Below are 17,737 nucleotides of genomic sequence, written 5' to 3'. Positions count from 1 at the left end.
CATATGTCCGGCATGATTTGCAGAAACACTGCGGTTTGTTAAATAAGGGCCCTTTGTCCCATGATTTGCAGAACCACTGCGGTTTGTTAAATAAGGGCCCTATGTCCCAAGATTTGTAGAAGTGTCATATCCCTCATATACAAACAAAGGACGTTTGAACGGTCCTGATGAGGAGAACTTGAGAAGTTTTCTTGCAAATATAAAACGCCTAGCATGCCTTGTTGCATACAAAAACTAAAACTTTATATAAGAAATCAACGCATTTCCTTATTATGTTCTTTTAAAGATAAGAAGTTAATCAATGGCCCAAACACTCTCAATCTCCCAAGACACCATTTTAAATATATGTCAACTGGCTGAATTATCAAAAGCATAGACCAACGATTAAAAACACCCAACTTGTTACATGATCTTAATTAAATCAATGGCAAGACATTCCGGGTTCAGATTGCTATATGTCACTACATAGAAACAATGAAAATCTTAACTCAAAGGCTAATGATTGTGGTTAAGATGGCAACAGTTTCACTGTCAGGCATAATCTATGTTAACCTCCTTTTGAAATGAACAAGGTAATACATATTTCGCACATGAGCTTCAGATGTATTCATGGAACCACGTGGAACGAAAATGATTAGAGAGTGAGATATCCCACAACACATATACAGCTACTCTCTTGAATAACAGTAATATTGTCACCATGGCACCATTAACATAGGAAAATAGAAATTCATGCTGTAAGGCAATGTCTATGTTTTGGTATCAGACGACATTGGCGAGGTCTGCAACAATTTCCGAAAATGTTTTTTAAGAAAGAAATAAAGGTTTGTTCGGTAGAATCAAATAGAAAATATTGCCCCTATTCAGGGAAACAGTGCATCTTGTCAACCCGAGGCAATACTGTCAATTATAGCTAAACCCTCGGTCGACAGTGTTACCTCGGGTTGGCAAGATGAATGCACTGTTTCACTCAAGGGAGGCAATGTTTATATAATTTTACCCGGATCATTTCATTTATTTGACCAAATGATAAACCATTCAACTGTTATTGCAGTATACGCTATAGAGAAAAAATGCTGGCACTACAAAGCTCCGGAACATAGTGTCAGTTGGAAAGTAAAACTTAACCAAAATGTTATTCTTTTTGAGTGATGACCTTATAAAGAGGTTTTGGTATGATTTGAAAGTTTGTTGCTCGATGATTAATAATTGTCAAATCAAATCACGGTTTTTATTCAAAAGTAATTGCAGTTTGTATTTTGGTTTTTTATTTCAAATGTAATTATGCGTGAATAAACCGTTTCGCAATATCTACAGACCCAAAAAGCTGGTTTGATTTTGTGTCGGTATATTTTTACAAATTTCATTTTCTTCGCCTAAAGCCCTTTCGAAGAATACCAAACTAGTAAGGATCACCAGACAATCGAAATAAATAATGAGTAAAATTTCAGTACTCTAAAATTAAAATACGAGTAGATAAAGGGCCATAATAAGTCTAATACAGATCATATATTTTATCTAGAGTTTGCGCTCTTAGTACTTACGTAATTGAAGTACTGATCTTTAGGAGATGTTCATGTATCAACCAAGCGCTTGTAGTGTTTGCAGACGAGATCATCTGTCAGCTTTGACAGATTCGAAAAATGGATGTTAAGAAACGAGTCGGATATAGTTGATTTATATCACTCAAAAGATTCTAAAGTACAAAATGATGTCTAAAATGAAGCAATAAGCAATTTCGTGCGTATCTTTGCAAAGATAACTTTAGGAAAACCTTCAAAGAAATGCCAAACTACCTGCTGAACAACCACTTGGGAATGTTTTACGCATCAGTTTGGACCGAAAATGGAGAGAAGTTGAAGAAATCAACCATGCATTAAGTGAAATATGGACTTTACATATCAACAGAAAGTGAATTTGCTACATCCAGGGAAGCGTTCAAAGCAAAGTTTATAAACTAACAGAAAAAAGGAAAAGGATTATTGAAACATAAACAAAAGATTGCTGAACGTGATTTTAAAGAAGCTGAAAGATCAAGCCAAAATTGTTTTAAACATTTCCACTCCTTTTCAGCCTTCAAAATAAGGTAAATAAGTAAAATTAATTCATTCCTTTTATCTTACTTTGTTGTCAAACCTCTAAAGGGGACTTACACTAAGATGTAATCAATGGACATATGAAGACATATGAAGGAATTACGGCACCGTATCGTTATGTCTGTTATTGCATAAAATTTCCAATTACGTGAAATATAATGTTTTTAATACTGCCCGGTATTGTTGACAGGCAAATAATATTACATGCGCAGGAAATATGCGCGTTCGTTTTATATCTTTTTTAATGGCCGACTAAATAATTAAAGCCGATGCCCGCACAATTTATATAATTGCACAACATAGCCGTTCAAAATATCGACTACAGAATGAAATAATATAATATTATAATCATGTATTTTGTTTTTAATCATTTGTCAAAGCAGATCACTGCATATCCGTATATCACACAAACGCTTATTGTGCTTTATTTCCATCAAAAGGTCAAGGCAGTTTTTTCTGTCGTCTGTGTGAAAATTGTGAATTTGAAAACTTTTGAAAGGATGTTTTGGACAGAAAACTTCGTTTATCTTTTACATGTTTAAGAGTGATGGTAAAGACATGAAGTCCCCATCTTTGAACTCTTTCAGGACAGCTTGAGTAAGCACCTGAAAGACCAATGTTGTATATAGGCTTAAAGTCAGAATATTTTATAACATCTGAACAAATGTGAGATGTTACCTTAAAAAAATGGTTTAAGGTCTGTGGAACACAAGTTGGAAATAGCCCTGGATGATGTGAAAATTCTTAGCGCCACAGATTGTTTAGGTATGAGTTTCGACAACCCATGTGGGCTACAGAGAAAGAAATGGTTAGACATAATGCATTTCCTGTATCGGCGAGGTCGAAAAAACCTGCGTTCTATTAGGAAAAACACTTTCGCAGTCAGCCGAGATGCCGCCGGTCGAGAATACGTACACCAAGTAATTGATGAGGCTGATAAGAACCATGGGTAATCTGATATATATTAGCTTACTTAGTTCTATATATCAGAACAATAATTATCTATTTTTATGACATTTTTAATTTTGGCACGCATTGTCTAAAATTCATCAGAGTTTAGATCTGTTAATAGTAAACATTCAGTAAGCGTCCTTATAAAATGACTTCTTAAGACAAACATATCGCGAAAATAGTGTCATAAATTGTGTTAGAATTTTCCATAGATGACTGAAGAATAATATCATTTGTCATGTGTTTCCAGTGCTGATTGAAATTTCCAATCCGAGAGTACCTACGTTGCCAAGTAACGAGGCTTGCCGAGTTCGGATCTTTTAATCAGTAACGGAACCACATGATTTCAACTGTTTTGCATACATTAAACTTTCAAATATTAACAAATAAAATATCATTTTTCAGGTAGGAGTTTGTGCCTGATGATAATTTTGGAGAGGGTAAGATGTATGCCAGATTGGGTGACCCAACATGTCCAGTTGCAGAATTCAAGAAATATGTCGGCAAACAATCCTCAGACATTGGTGACTTGTGGTAGTGACCACTTAACACATATATTGACACAGATCTTGTCTGGTATTGTAAGTCTCCTGGCAAAAATACATTTATTATATTAAGGAATCATGATGCCAGAAATATCGTGGTTGTACAATTTCTCTTAGAGGTACACCAACCATTGCATTTGAGCTACAACAATTTCTACATTAGATATGGCTGAGAATGAGGCTGGTCACATTATGCGTACATCTGGACATAAGTCTGAGTCTTCTATAAGAATCATCATGTCATCTTTCACAGGACAAACAGCACCAAATGTCTGACTGTTTAAATAGTGCCCTTAGGTAAAACAACACAACCAGTGATAAGAACATTGTGAACAACGAACTAGAATCTCCGACCTCATCGTTCAGTGACGCAATTTGTTTGTTGAAGTGTAAGCTGAACTTCTCATTGCCTCTGTGCCAGTAGAACAACGTCAGATTATGCAGTCATTGTCATAGTCAGTCAGTACTGTAAACACAAACAATAATGACGTCCTTACTATAGCACCTCATATCATTCAGTCCCCAATGGAGCAACTGCACTGTGGATTTTCTTAAGTTTATTGTTAAATTACATGTTGTGTTATTACCTACATGTATATATGTTTAAATGACACAGTGATATTTACATTTGGATAAATATATTGTGATTAAAGTGCAATATGTGATAAAATGCTAAAAATGAGATGAAGAAATGTCATGTTTGTATGAAACCTGTGATAACATGCTGAATAATATAATGATCTAGGTGTTCTGCTATTTTTGAAAAAAAAATAATTTTAAAATGATAATTGTTACACGAAATTTGTTGATTTTATTTAGTATAGTAAAATAAATATAACATTCCTGTGGGGGCGCAATTAAAAATTGTCAACCTTCGAAAAATAATTTTGACCTCGACGCTGCCTCGGTCAACATTATAATTCTCAGGCTGACAACAGAGCGTTGTACTCAAAGGTCCATCACCAGACAACTGCCAGGGGGGGATAAACTACCATTAATTTTTAACGTATTTTCAGGAGTTTCGTGGTAAAATACTATCCGACTGATAGTGTTTGCATTTTATTTGCCGTATTGCGAGACGTTCGTGTTTCATCAAGTGTTTCTACATTCAATTTCATATAAGGAGTAATCATTTCATGAGCACATTCATGAATTGCTAGAATAGTACACAAGTGTATCTATAGCAGGTAAATTTGCTTAACAAATACGCGGTACGTTCTTATTGGGTAACACATTGCCGTTTGTTATAAATATGAACATGTCTAATAGCTCGTGTCTTATTTACACTTATATTAACGCAGGCTTATTCTGATTCTGCATCGAACAACAACTGCATAAAACATCCACGCCAAACATATTATAATATATATTATAAATATGAGAAGAAAATCGCCTAAAGAAAACTAAATATGCATAATAAGTCTATATGGCAAATCCAGTGGTTAGCTGATGATTGAAAATCATCAAAATAGCCGAGTCGGTTTTAATATGAAGGAAGGAGGCTTAGAGCCGAGTCTGTTTGAATATGATGGAAGGAGGCTTTGACCCGAGTATGTTTGAATATGAGGGAAGGAGGCTCAGACCCGAGTCTGTTTGAATATGAGGGAAGGAGGCTTAGACCCGAGTCTGTTTGAATATGAGGGAAGGAGGCTTAGACCCGAGTCGATTTGAATATGAGGGAAGGAGGTTTAGACCCTTTGCAAATTGCTTCGCAATTCGTTAATTGTGAATTCAAAGTACTCCAATTGGTCTTGGTGCAAATGTCCGAGGAAACAAACAGTGTTCATAACTGAACACTAGCCTGAAGTAAAAGGCTCTCAATCCTGATTTCATAATTAATCTCAAGAACCTCTTTAAAGCAAAGAATGTTGAAGCTGATGAAATTAATATTTAAAATAAATAAATAAAACCTGAACATTGCGGATGATGTTAAAATGTTTAAATGAAAAAGAACCTTATGCTGATAATCAAAATATTGATTGTATTACCGTAGTTTTTCAAGTGCTTGAATGCTTGAACTGCCAAATGGAATCATTATTCAAGCTAAATAATTTAGCAATTATGTTCCCGACACCCTTGAAATGTCGCTGCTTGCAATAATCTCTGTATCTGTTTGTGGTTTACAACCACAAAGTACAAACTACATTCCTTGTCCATCGTAATATCGACTTTCTCATCTAAAAGATAATAGAAATTGAGCGTTGTGAAATTACAAGCCAGCTTTCTGAGAAATGGTGACTGCCTACCAGCACACCAAAATAGAAGGTCGATACGAGAGATATACGTCCGTCCAATATATGTGTGAATGATTCTGCTAACTTGGAAAAGTACTGTCCTTGCGCGTAATACAAATGATTCGTGGGTAAAATACAAATTTTGATATATCCGTGGATTCAATCACCAATTTCGATCAGAAGTTTGACTAAACCAAAAGCAAATGCTAGTTTAGTTTTAACATTAGCGAATGCAAGCGTGGATATGGAACATTTTTCAATGGATTTAAAACCGTTTTGTTTTAAAACGCTTTAAAGCCTTACTTATCAAGTAACGGCATAATTGGCAATGCTGTTGCACTGTGGGGAAAAAGTATTACATTTCTGGTGACAATGCAAATAAGAAAATCCGTTTGTTCGATGTGAATGTTAAGTGGTTTTGGAATAAAAGCAATGACGTATTGGCAAGGGATCGTGATAGTTCTGGTGGCATTTATTGGTAAGATGATTTGTTCTAGCAATCATAGCGCCTGTTCTAGCTGATGCGACCATTGTAACAGAATACATAGATTGCGTTGGCATTCCGATAAGGAAGGTTACCGGAAAAAAGAACGATGCTATTTACGTATGTGCTGACTGATTTTTGAGTGACGTTGAAGTTCGATATACTTATACTTATAACATATCTGTCATTTTACATTTTTTTCTATTAAAAACATAGCCTGATAGGAAGCTATTATTTTATTTGTATATGCTTTTTACATTCCTATTTGCATTCTTTACATCCATATTGATTTAGTATTATGAGTTCCCGTTTTCAGTTCAGTACTGGAAGGAAAGCCTATTGCAAAACTGGTGACAACCCAGACATTTGCAACACTCATCTAAGATTTGATGTCAATAGCGATTTAAAAGCAATGGGTAATGACGTCATTGTTGAAGTATTACACTATGATTGGTTAGTGTGATGATATTAAAAAATGGTATTTGACGTTACCTTCAACTGTTTTTCTTTAAAACAAACATTATTTATCAATGAACATCATTTAACCATATATACTAAGATGCGGAAGACGTTGTTTCTTTTAAAATTGATTCGTGATTAACATGTAAACATCATCTATTTATCGCATTTCCCCGTATGTTTATGCTTTACGAAGGCAAGAAGAGACGCTTTCAAATTCCCAAGAAGCGCTCTTTATGGATTTTGAAACATTTATATGAGTACGGAGATCCTTTTTTATGACAAGCACTTAGCTCGTTTGTCTTGACTGTGCTGTAACCATAGTAGCTATTTCTGCATCTAAATCGTTTGATCATCCGATGATTGTTCATTGATGTAATCTGCTTTTAAATTCCAATGTATCAGTCTACCAATCACAGGATAATTCTCTTTCATGGAAGTATTGTTTTGTCTTGAAACGTTAACTCACGCAAATAGTATTTTATGTGTCTGCTAGTCGTGACTTTATGATAAATTTACTTGTAGATTGTTTTTGATGTGCATTTCCTTACACACGAACGAGAAAGTAGTTATTCGTGTGTCCTTTATTATACTTGTCATATTTTGATTTTCATTTAACTTATTCAGGATAAACAACACGTTTACGGACATACTTCTCTTTGAAAACAACACACACACACACGCACGCACGCACGCACGCACGCACGCACGCACGCACGCACGCACGCACAAACACACCCACGCGCGCGCGCACACACACGCACGCACGCACGCACGCACACACACACATACACGCACACGCACACGCACACAAACACACACACACACACACGCACACACACCCTGTGTAATGCCATTTCGCAACGAAGGGACGGTCAATTTTTACTGTCTTACAATCAGTTTCTGCACTTCAAAGAGTTTCGTGTGTCACCGCGTTGGTCCTGGTTGTATTTTGAGATTCATATTTACTGTACAAGTCAAACATAGAACTCTGAAAAGAGCTTTGTTAGCCCCTTATTCAAAGATATGATATTGTGTTCAAAGAAGGGCAATTGCGTTGTGAGTACGTCCTCCATAACCATAGTAACTTTCGAAGTGCTGGAACTTTCGAAGGCAACCATACTCCAAGATAGATCGTTTAATAATTATTTTCCCTCCACACTCAAACTGTTACAATTTGCCACAAACTTTTTGAGACTTATAACGACAAATTATATTATTATACCTCACGTGACTTTGCCGTTTTGAATTCCCATATACCCATCATGGGCAATTTCATACTGCCACATGCTGACAGCTCGGCGTTGACCAGTTGACATGATACTGTCACATAGCATGGACGTCTTAAAATACATTTTTGGTTTCCTAAGTCTGAGATGGACATCGCTTTTAAAATGTGTCGTAAATCCGTAATTTCCGGTGTTTGCAACTGTCAATACTGCAATAGTTACATTTTCAGACTGATAAAATGTTGCAGAAAAAAATACAGAATAAATTGTTCCAAAAATACAAAATTGTTGAAAGGACTATTATGTAATTGTGTTCGGTATAATAAAATAAATATTGCATATCTACCAGTGTGACAGTAAATATTGTCAACATTCGGGTACAATATGTTATCCTCGGTTTCCCCTCGGGTAACAATATTTCCGTCATATTGGCATTTTGAACTGTCACACTGGAAGCCATGTGATATTTATATAATACATATCTTGCTCTCTGTGGTATTGACATTTTCTCTACAAAGATAAAAGAAAATCAGCGTTTGTGAAATTACTCAACAGCTATTTTAGAAACTGTAATTCCCTTTTAGAACAACAATATAGAAGGTCGCTCGAATGTAGACGTAAATTAAATACAGAATAGAATAGAAAGTTTATTCAAAAGCAATATAGAACACACTACATATTTGAAATAGGCCAATATGACCCTTGATCAAATTAATGTAATACAATGATATATATATACATGTATGGCGGAGCATATTTATAAATAGGTTTATCTATATCACAATATTAACAACTGTATCTGTATAATTAAATATATTTATTAAGTACATCAGCTATGAAATCTGTCTCTGTTGTATGCCTATTATAGGTATTACACCCGCTTGTAAATACAAATTGAATTAAGAGCAAATGACCCATGATCAAAAGTAAGAAAGAACTGTTCATAAATAAAATCAATTAAATTATTGAACAAATGGACAAATCATAAGACAATAATTTTATCTTAATTTAGTATACCAATCTGATAATGATATAATGTTCATAACCTTAATAGTGAATAAACATGTTAATGAAACAGGTTAAAGATCTTGGTCGACCAGCATGAAACCAAAAAATATATTGGTATGTTTCTTCCCTCTTTCCCTTAATTAATGTTGGCCTTCGGTGCACTACTAGTGATGCACGGATACAATTTAAACATATATATATATGGGGACTCAATCACATAACCGATCAGAATATTTGAATTTATAGTTACAGGAAATACCAGCATTTTATATGTTAAGCAATTCTGTTTCAAAACTAGTCAAAGACTTCGTTACCAAATAGCGACAACATGAATAGTGCTGGTGCTCTGTAGAAATAGGAGTGTTCATTATTAATGTTTACCTGGGGAATACTGACACGATTGTTGTTTGGAATTGAAAAATGCAATTATATAAATCACACTTGCAGCCATGATAAAATACATATAACAACAAATGCAGTATTGCAGGGAGAAAAGTGTGCCTTAATTAGTTCCGACGTGGATGCAGAGTGGTTTTTGGAATAAAGGCTATGATTTATTGGCAAGAAAAAATGATCGTTTTGTTGGCTGTTAATGGTGAGATGACTATTACTATCAATGAAAAATAATCATTAGTTTATTTTATGTGACACCATCCAGATATAGGAGGATGCAGGAAAAGCCGTGCACATTATTCGCAATGCTATGTACATCCCTTGTCTTATGGGGATGTACTGTACCTTACACGATGTGTCACCATAGCAGCGACTAATTGGTTTTTGATCGATTGATTGGTTACTCATTGATATTTACTTAAATGAATGATGCAATCTTACAGTTTAACTTTAATGTATTGATGACTAATTGCATCCAAGCAATGCCGTTTAAACGACTTCGGCGTTTTGTCATGCAGTACATCCCCATGACAGGTGTACGCTTTAATTCCAGACACATATTAATAAATATATTAATAAGTGTCTGGAATTAAAGCGTACACCTGTCATGGTTAATGTTAGAAATCATCTTTCTAAAATATAAGTCACACTTACTGTGTTCTACAAGTGTCACAACTAATTCATTTCAGTTGTCACTCTCATTTACTGTGGACAAGACAAATTTGCCTAAGTTTGTGTGATCCATTTCACGACTTCATAACGATGCGATATGCTAGCGCATATTTAGTCGGAAAATATCTAAACAGAACCTCATTTGAGACATGTATTGATCAAAGAGCTACATACACAACAGGGTTAATCTATTTCCTTCAATGCTAAAATAAGTAATTTAGCGGAAACCCTGTTTCCACCCTTTTTTCTGTTTCAGTTTCTATTTCCTTGAGTAACAGCGACCTTTACCTACACCAAACTGACCACACAAGTAATCGCAAAGTGCGTCTTCAAATAAGCTTAATAAACAACGTTTAATGAACATATGTTGTTCCTAAATGATTTTATCCAGCGGTATAATGTTACAGTGACTTTACCCTTGAACCCACATACTCCAAATTTAATCTCAAGGTACATCTCATTGTGAGCATTTTACATAACATTCTTCACTATACTAGACACTGTTACGACCACCAAAACAAACCAGCAATAAACTTTAAACGACATTTATTAACTAACAACTTGAAATGCTTTGAAATGAATACCTATTATAAAGATTGATGTTTAAAGTAAAAATGTTCACAAAATATCTTCACTGATCCTGGTATATTTAATGTCCACTGTATTAAATCCACATGAAATATTGAACACCCATTATGAGCACTGTTTAAATCAACAACACTTTCAGAATAATTCTCAAAAAGTTTGAGATATAATCCTCACAGAATAATTTAATTTAATCCAATGTTTTAGAACTGTTCTAACACTGATAAAACTTTAATAAACAATTAAAGTTTTCGAAAGATTTGCAAATGTATTAAAGTCCAATGAGCAGAAACGTTTGTCCATAATAAGAATGCTCAAGTACATATTACAAACACCATTAAAGTGACACTCGTATCGGATAAACTGTAGGTTGTAAAAGAAATAATGTGATACCTATTAGCGATAACGAAACGTAACTGATGAAACATCAGAGGAGTATAAATTGTTTCCAAAAGCGGATTCCCTACTTAGGTCGTCCAAGTTTACTTTTTATTTCAACAATACATACACATGTGTAACAAACATAAATTTCGAATGATAAACCTTTAACTACTTACTAAATAATGCATATATGGAAAATAGTAATTTCTGATAACAATATCGTAACCGTGTATTTAATAACTGAATACGCACAAATATTAAATGTTTGGCGAGTACTTAACGTTTTACATTGTTTCAAATTAAACACATAATATTTGATAAGAACCACTCTTTTCGATTATTATTTATCCTTTTCGGTAAAATAAAACAATTTCAATAATTGTGGAATACCTTTTTTGGGAGTAAGAGTATTTTTTAAGAACTTTTAAGAATGTTCTCTAATATTTTGTTTATTCTAAAACTTTTGTAGATCTACATGATTGAATAAAAGTTATGCTTCTAGAACCTGATAAATACAATCTAAAGGCACCGTAGGTTAAAGCATTGTTTCTTTTCATTAATCTTGTTCACCTAACTGTGTAATTATATTGAATTTTAAATATTAAATATGTTTGAACACCCTCACAATTATGCTGCCTGCCATTAAATATGGCCTTATAACGACATAGTTGATAGCACTAGTATTTTTCCATTGAGCGATTTTGACAGCTTTTAGAGAAACAGTAACGACCTTGTATCGAAGGTAGACGTTTATCTAATATAAATTCTTGTATTAGTATTTCTTTTTTTCTTGAATAGTTTTGTCCGTTCGCGAACTACAAGTGATGCGCAGATAAAAAAATAGAATTACCCCGGAATTCAATCACCAATACTGTTCAATCAGTTGTGCGTTAGTTTGTCACTCTTGCAAACGTGTCGGAATGCATAGGCTACCTTGTGCAGTAATATAATAATACATTAGTTCGCCGTGAATTCAGTGGATCCGGAATAAATGCAATGATTTGTTCGCAAGCGAGCGTAATAGTGCTGTTTGCAGTCGTTGGTAAGATGATTAGTTCTATAAAATATTAAGTCTGTTTTAGTTAATTCTGTTTTAGTTGATGTTAACATTCCGACAGAATACCATGTTTGCGTTAAGAGATACAGGTTTACAAAGGATAAAATTGCATATGTGTTGAGTTTTGCGTTTTGTAATAGCTCAATAAACTATTAAATAATAAGTGTGTCCTTTTTTAAACAACGTCCGAAGTTATTCGGATTATACAATGTGTTTATCTTTATTATTATTTTTTTGCCTAATTTTCATGAATGAAGTTGTTGAATTGCCTGTTAGGTAATAACTAAGAAAGCCTGTAGGGACACCATATATAGAACTGTGATTCAATGTCATAGCAAAAATAACTTGACTTCTTTTTTGTATTAAACGTAAGGGGTCATGACTTTATCTTTCATATAAGTTTTGCTATACTACTTGATCAGCGAGACGTGATTTAACAAATTGTATCCTTCATTTTACCCTTAAAAAAGTTGCGGTATGTTTTTCTAATATTAGTCGTTATAAATAGTTATTTAAAATGCAAAGGGAATGAATGATTACATTTTCCCGTGTGTTCATCCAATGTGAATACAGGAAGGCGCTTGCAAATCCCACCAGAAGCGCTATCTGTGTAATTTAACGCTAACATGCTTTAAGAGATCCTTTTTTGCCAAGCACTTAGCCGCACTATAACCATAACGGCGATTAGGTACCTCTTAATCGTTTGATCATGCTGTAATGTTCATTGATGCAATCTCTTCTAAAACTTTAAATGTATCAGCCAACAAATGACAGGATTTGAAACGCGATCTCACGCTAATGGTCGTATATGTATCTGGAAAAAAAATCTTCTGACATTTAGTTATACTAACAGAGTAATCAATATTTCCCATCTGACCATTGTATTCAAGCCTTATTTTCCTGCTGTGACGAGAGTTTGTAATTTGAGCATGGGTTTATCCATTTAATTGGGTTCGGGGGATTTTCTGACAAATGCGTAGTGAACTCTAGGGATACGTTAGGGAAGTACGGAGTTCATTTCATTGCTCAATGGACATAGCGGACGCCTTACGTGGAAGTAAATATCCTTGCAAATCACGTGTTTAAATCATAGAAATGAATGGCTACCAATCAAAGTTAATAGTGGTTTGCCAATGTCAATGCAAAAATGGCAACTGTCTACCAAAATGAAAGGAAATATACAAATACTGAGTTTCTGATAGAAAGCTGTTATGAATTGTATGTCTTCCTCAATAGCAATTCAAGTGCTTGGCAGTTACCAGCCAGGATAGATAGATTTTCATTTTTTCCTGACTCCTTTACAAATTAGCTGCTTTTCATGAACTCTGGATTTGTCTAAAACCTACTTTGTCAAAGTACAGTACATCCCATGTTTTCTCTAGTATCGACAATTATTCGAAATCGCCGAGGAATTGTTTAGGCTAGCAACATACCAAAACAGAAGGTCGATCAAATATAGACGTGTATCCAATATATATATATGTGTGTGTGTGTATTCTGTTTTTCTGTTTTCTCGAACTTGTAGTTCGCGAAAGGACAACAAAAGTGATACGCGGATAAAATACATACATCAATATACTTGGGACTCAATACAAATACCATTCAGGAGTTGTCCAATATTGGAAATTATAGACACTGTTGGTGTTCTGTGGCAAACGTAATGCATGTGTTCCAGAGGCAAAGTTTCAATTCTATTTTCATCCTTGCGACCTAGGTGATAGACAGAGAACACTCACTTATGCAGTAAGGAGGGTGCACATTTGATTAATTAGTAGGTCAAATGTGAATGCATAGTGGGTTTGGAATCAAGGTGATGGCTTATTGGAAAGCGAGCGGGATTGTTTTGTTGGCTGTTGTTGGTGAGATGATTAGTACTATCAATCATAGGTTGACTTTTATCTTTTATTTTATATGACGTTTTAACACAAGTTTCAATCGCTGTTGTCAAAATTTAGATCTATAAGATACAGAAAAAAGCGTTTGTACGGATAATAATTGACCAAGTATGGATATTTGTCGGTAAATATAAAATGTTTTTAAAGTTCTTTAAACTTGATCTGTTAATGCTTCCTTCATTTCTATTATATGCGTTTCATGAATATAAATATTACCGCGTCATTCGACGCTGTCGTCGATATTTAGATTTATCTTTATGCTTTATGGTAAGGTAATCAGAATAAACTATTTTTTGGACGACAACATTGATTCCTTTAAGTAATGTGGTTCGGCAAGGACTCAATTGCATTAAATCAAGTTAAAATGGTTGTAACTTATCACGAATTAACCACATTTAAAATTATGTTAGAAAATCATTATTGATGCCATTTACATCACTCGCATGATGCAGATGTACTAAACCCAGCACGATGTGTAGCTGTGGCAGCGATAAATTGTTACTTGGTTTAATGATCACTTATTGATCATTCATCAATTGAGTGATGAAATATACCTTTTCAACTGCAGTTTACGGATGACTAAATACATCAGCTCATCAGCCGCCCAGCAATGCTCTCTCATCGAATTAGTTTTCTCTTTGGTGTTTTTCTAATCGTATGGAACTAAAGCATCCACGTGTCATAATCACAAGTGTGAAGTAGATTTCTAAATTATTAGTCACACCATGTTTATGCCCATGTCAGTACTGCTTCAATTCAATTTGTAAAATATTTTCCAGAATCAATTTATTGCATAGACGTGTTCAATAACTATTAACGATAAACAAATTAACGAATATTAGGTTGGGGATGAAATCAGCACAGATTCCGTGGAAACATTATATACAGCAGAATGCACCATTTAAGACATGAAATAGCTTAACTATTTTTATGGAGGTCCATTAAGCCCTCATATTATGTTTTTTTCTGATTTCTGTGTTAGAAGGCAAACGTTTTAAGATGCGCAATTCTCTTGACCCTAAGGTTCGCTTCCTACAAATTCCAATCATAGAACCACCCTTGTAATGGTCCTAATTCATCCAATTGTCCTGAAAAATACCTGCTTCCGTTGAATGCTTCCTCAGGAAAAGAGATACTAAACATTGATGCAATAAACGGATGTTAATTTCGAAAAGCTCTTTTCTCCTTCTTCTGATTAATATCGATATAAATGTCTGTATCTTGAAGAATGTCTCTCTTGTAATCAATTCCTAAAAGCTTTGTGCCGTTTCTTTTAAAATGCTAGCAAGAATGTGTCTGTATCTACTTGATGATAATTATAACACGAACAGAATATCTAGCTTCACAAAACATTGTGTATCTGGTTTGTTTTAACAACAAAATGGGGAGAATCGAACTGTTTATTGTCTGTAATTTGAAGATAAAAACCCTAAACATTTGGTACATCTCTACAAAAACTCAACTCAAGAAACAGCTTTTATTTATTTTGACTGCAACATGCAAGATACGTTACAGTTACTTCAAATGTTAACCGGCAGAAACAAATATAGAGAATAGTTTGTTTTTCTTTAGAAACAGGAGTGAGTTAGATTAGATGGGGCCAATTATTGTGTATGAAAAAAGTTTATGTTGTTAACAAATGATGATTAAGGTAAGCAATCCATTATACCGATACAAAGATGTGTAAGTACATTTAAGATATTTATATCGAGATTATTTTGATTTAAATTTATATTGATTAACCATATATTATTTTTGCATGAATTACGATTTTAAATAACATCATCATGACGCTAATCTTATAATCATATTATATATTATATATTATATCAAAGAAAGGTAATAATTCAAACGTTTACTATATATAAAGCGTTTTTATTAAACTTTCTCCTTTAATAACATAATGCCTCAATCAACCATTTTTTGCAGTACAACTTTTTACTTTTTGTCTATCGATATACACATAATAATTATTATGTTTTCTAAGTAATCATGTGTAAAATCCCTAGATGTTAAACATTTCTGATACTGATACTGATTCTGCAACCTATAGGCTTTTATGAGAGGCTTATGGGTTAAATACTTCGAAAAGATTTATAAGTAGCGGTAAGTTCATGATCGCCTTAAAGCTTCAGAAAAAAACGCTTAAATGTATATACCGGGCGTAAGGTAGGTTAGAAAACTGAGGAATAGCGTCACAGTTTCAAGAGGTAGATATATGAATTACTTGCAGTACAGTCTATCCTTAGGGCCATGACTATTTATTATGTTTGTGCAGCATTCGAAGCACGATCATGAATTGATGAGCTAAAATCTCAGGAGGTTTTTGAAGTCTCTTAATTAAAAGATTTGTCTTGATCAATGGCTGCCTCTGATGTATTATACGACCTTCATTCACCTTAATGTTAAAAGCTGATGCCTGGTGACCCCGGATAATTTTGGTATCTTTGCAAGGCATTTGTTTGCAGATTACTAATTTGTAATATAATTTACGAAAAGTACGTTATGAATGCAGTTATTACAGTTTCTCTACATTTCATCTGAAAACGGACGTTATTACTATTATGCATTCTCTGAAAGCTAAAATTTAATGCTTTATTCTTCCTTTTTTAGTTTGTGTGATTATTCATGTTTTTCTTTCCAACCCTTTGAAATGACAGCACAATTGATGTTGGACCAACAGGCATGAAAAATAAAAATATTTGTTGGGCTGTTTCCTTAAATACTTTATAGTATACCGTTTATATGAGAAACGATCGAGAATATCATTGACAAAATAACGGAGCAAAACATTAATTTTAAACATACAAAAGATATCTCATTGTAGTTATCAGACCCGGTAGATATGGAGTTGTCCTAGCGGATTGATTATACATTTAAACTGTTAAAATAAGTGAACATAAACCGTATCACCAGCCTGCTGTGTTATATTTGGAAATTATCTTTAAATGTTCTGTCAGAAATCGGATGAAATATGATTTTTTTTGCATTTTGGAAGGCAAAAATAAAATGCTTAATTCTTCTTATTTTGGTTCGTTATATTCTTATTTCTTCTTCTTTCCAGAACACCCTTTAAAATGACAGCAAAATATTATTGGGGCAACTGGCATGAAAAATGAACATATGTGTTGGTCTGTTTCCTTATATACTTTATAGTATTCCTTATATACTTTATAGTATATAGTTTATATGAGAATCGATCAAGAAATACATAGACAAATTTATGAGCAAACCATTAAACAAAATATATTTCTGTGTGGAAATCAGACCCGATAGATGGAGTTGTCGTTGCTAATTGATAATACATTTAAATTGTAAAAAGAAATGAACATATACCATATCACCAGTATACCGTGCTATATTTGGAAATTATCTTTTAATGGTCTGTCAGAAGTTTACTCATACGCTTACTTCGAGAATGTAATTCTTTATAGAAAAACTCGATATTCCAATAAACTTCTGTATAGAGTATATAAATAGCCATTTTAAGCTAGTTTTCAAATATTATTTGGCAATACTTTCTTTTGCAAAAATACCCCATTTACAATAAAATATGAAAAAAGTTTTATGTCCCAATAAAAGGAATGATATTTGTTTTCTACAAACTCATTCGTCGTTTTTAAAACACAAGGGTCCAAAAAAGGTTCAAAATTGATAGAAGTAGCAATGATAAATGAGAACCGTTTCTACTCTCAGACTTTCTGAATAATTCATGAACTCGCGTTGTAAGGGATGTTATGCACGCTCT

The 17,737-nt window shown here is 33.8% G+C and overlaps 1 protein-coding gene across 3 annotated transcripts in view; it reads left to right on the top strand.

The window, feature by feature from the left end:
• The first annotated feature begins 5,778 nt into the window (after nt 1-5,778).
• Nucleotides 5,779-17,737, top strand: part of LOC128234966 (uncharacterized) — a 33,313-nt gene continuing 21,354 nt past the window's right edge. Inside the window, exon 1 of one of the 3 annotated variants that reach the window (XM_052949619.1) lies at nt 5,779-6,304. In XM_052949619.1, the coding sequence (XP_052805579.1) occupies nt 6,232-6,304 (73 nt within the window). In that variant the 5' untranslated portion in view covers nt 5,779-6,231. Of the gene's footprint in view, nt 6,305-12,027; nt 12,080-13,783; nt 13,954-17,737 lie in introns of those variants that run through there. The other 2 variants (XM_052949621.1, XM_052949618.1) reach the window with 2 other exon arrangements.

The sequence above is a fragment of the Mya arenaria genome, chromosome 5 (assembly GCF_026914265.1).
Source record: "Mya arenaria isolate MELC-2E11 chromosome 5, ASM2691426v1".
In the NCBI taxonomy this organism is placed as follows: domain Eukaryota; kingdom Metazoa; phylum Mollusca; class Bivalvia; order Myida; family Myidae; genus Mya; species Mya arenaria.
The sequence above is the reverse complement of the archived record's forward strand: the minus strand, read 5'-3'. Positions and strand labels throughout refer to the sequence as shown.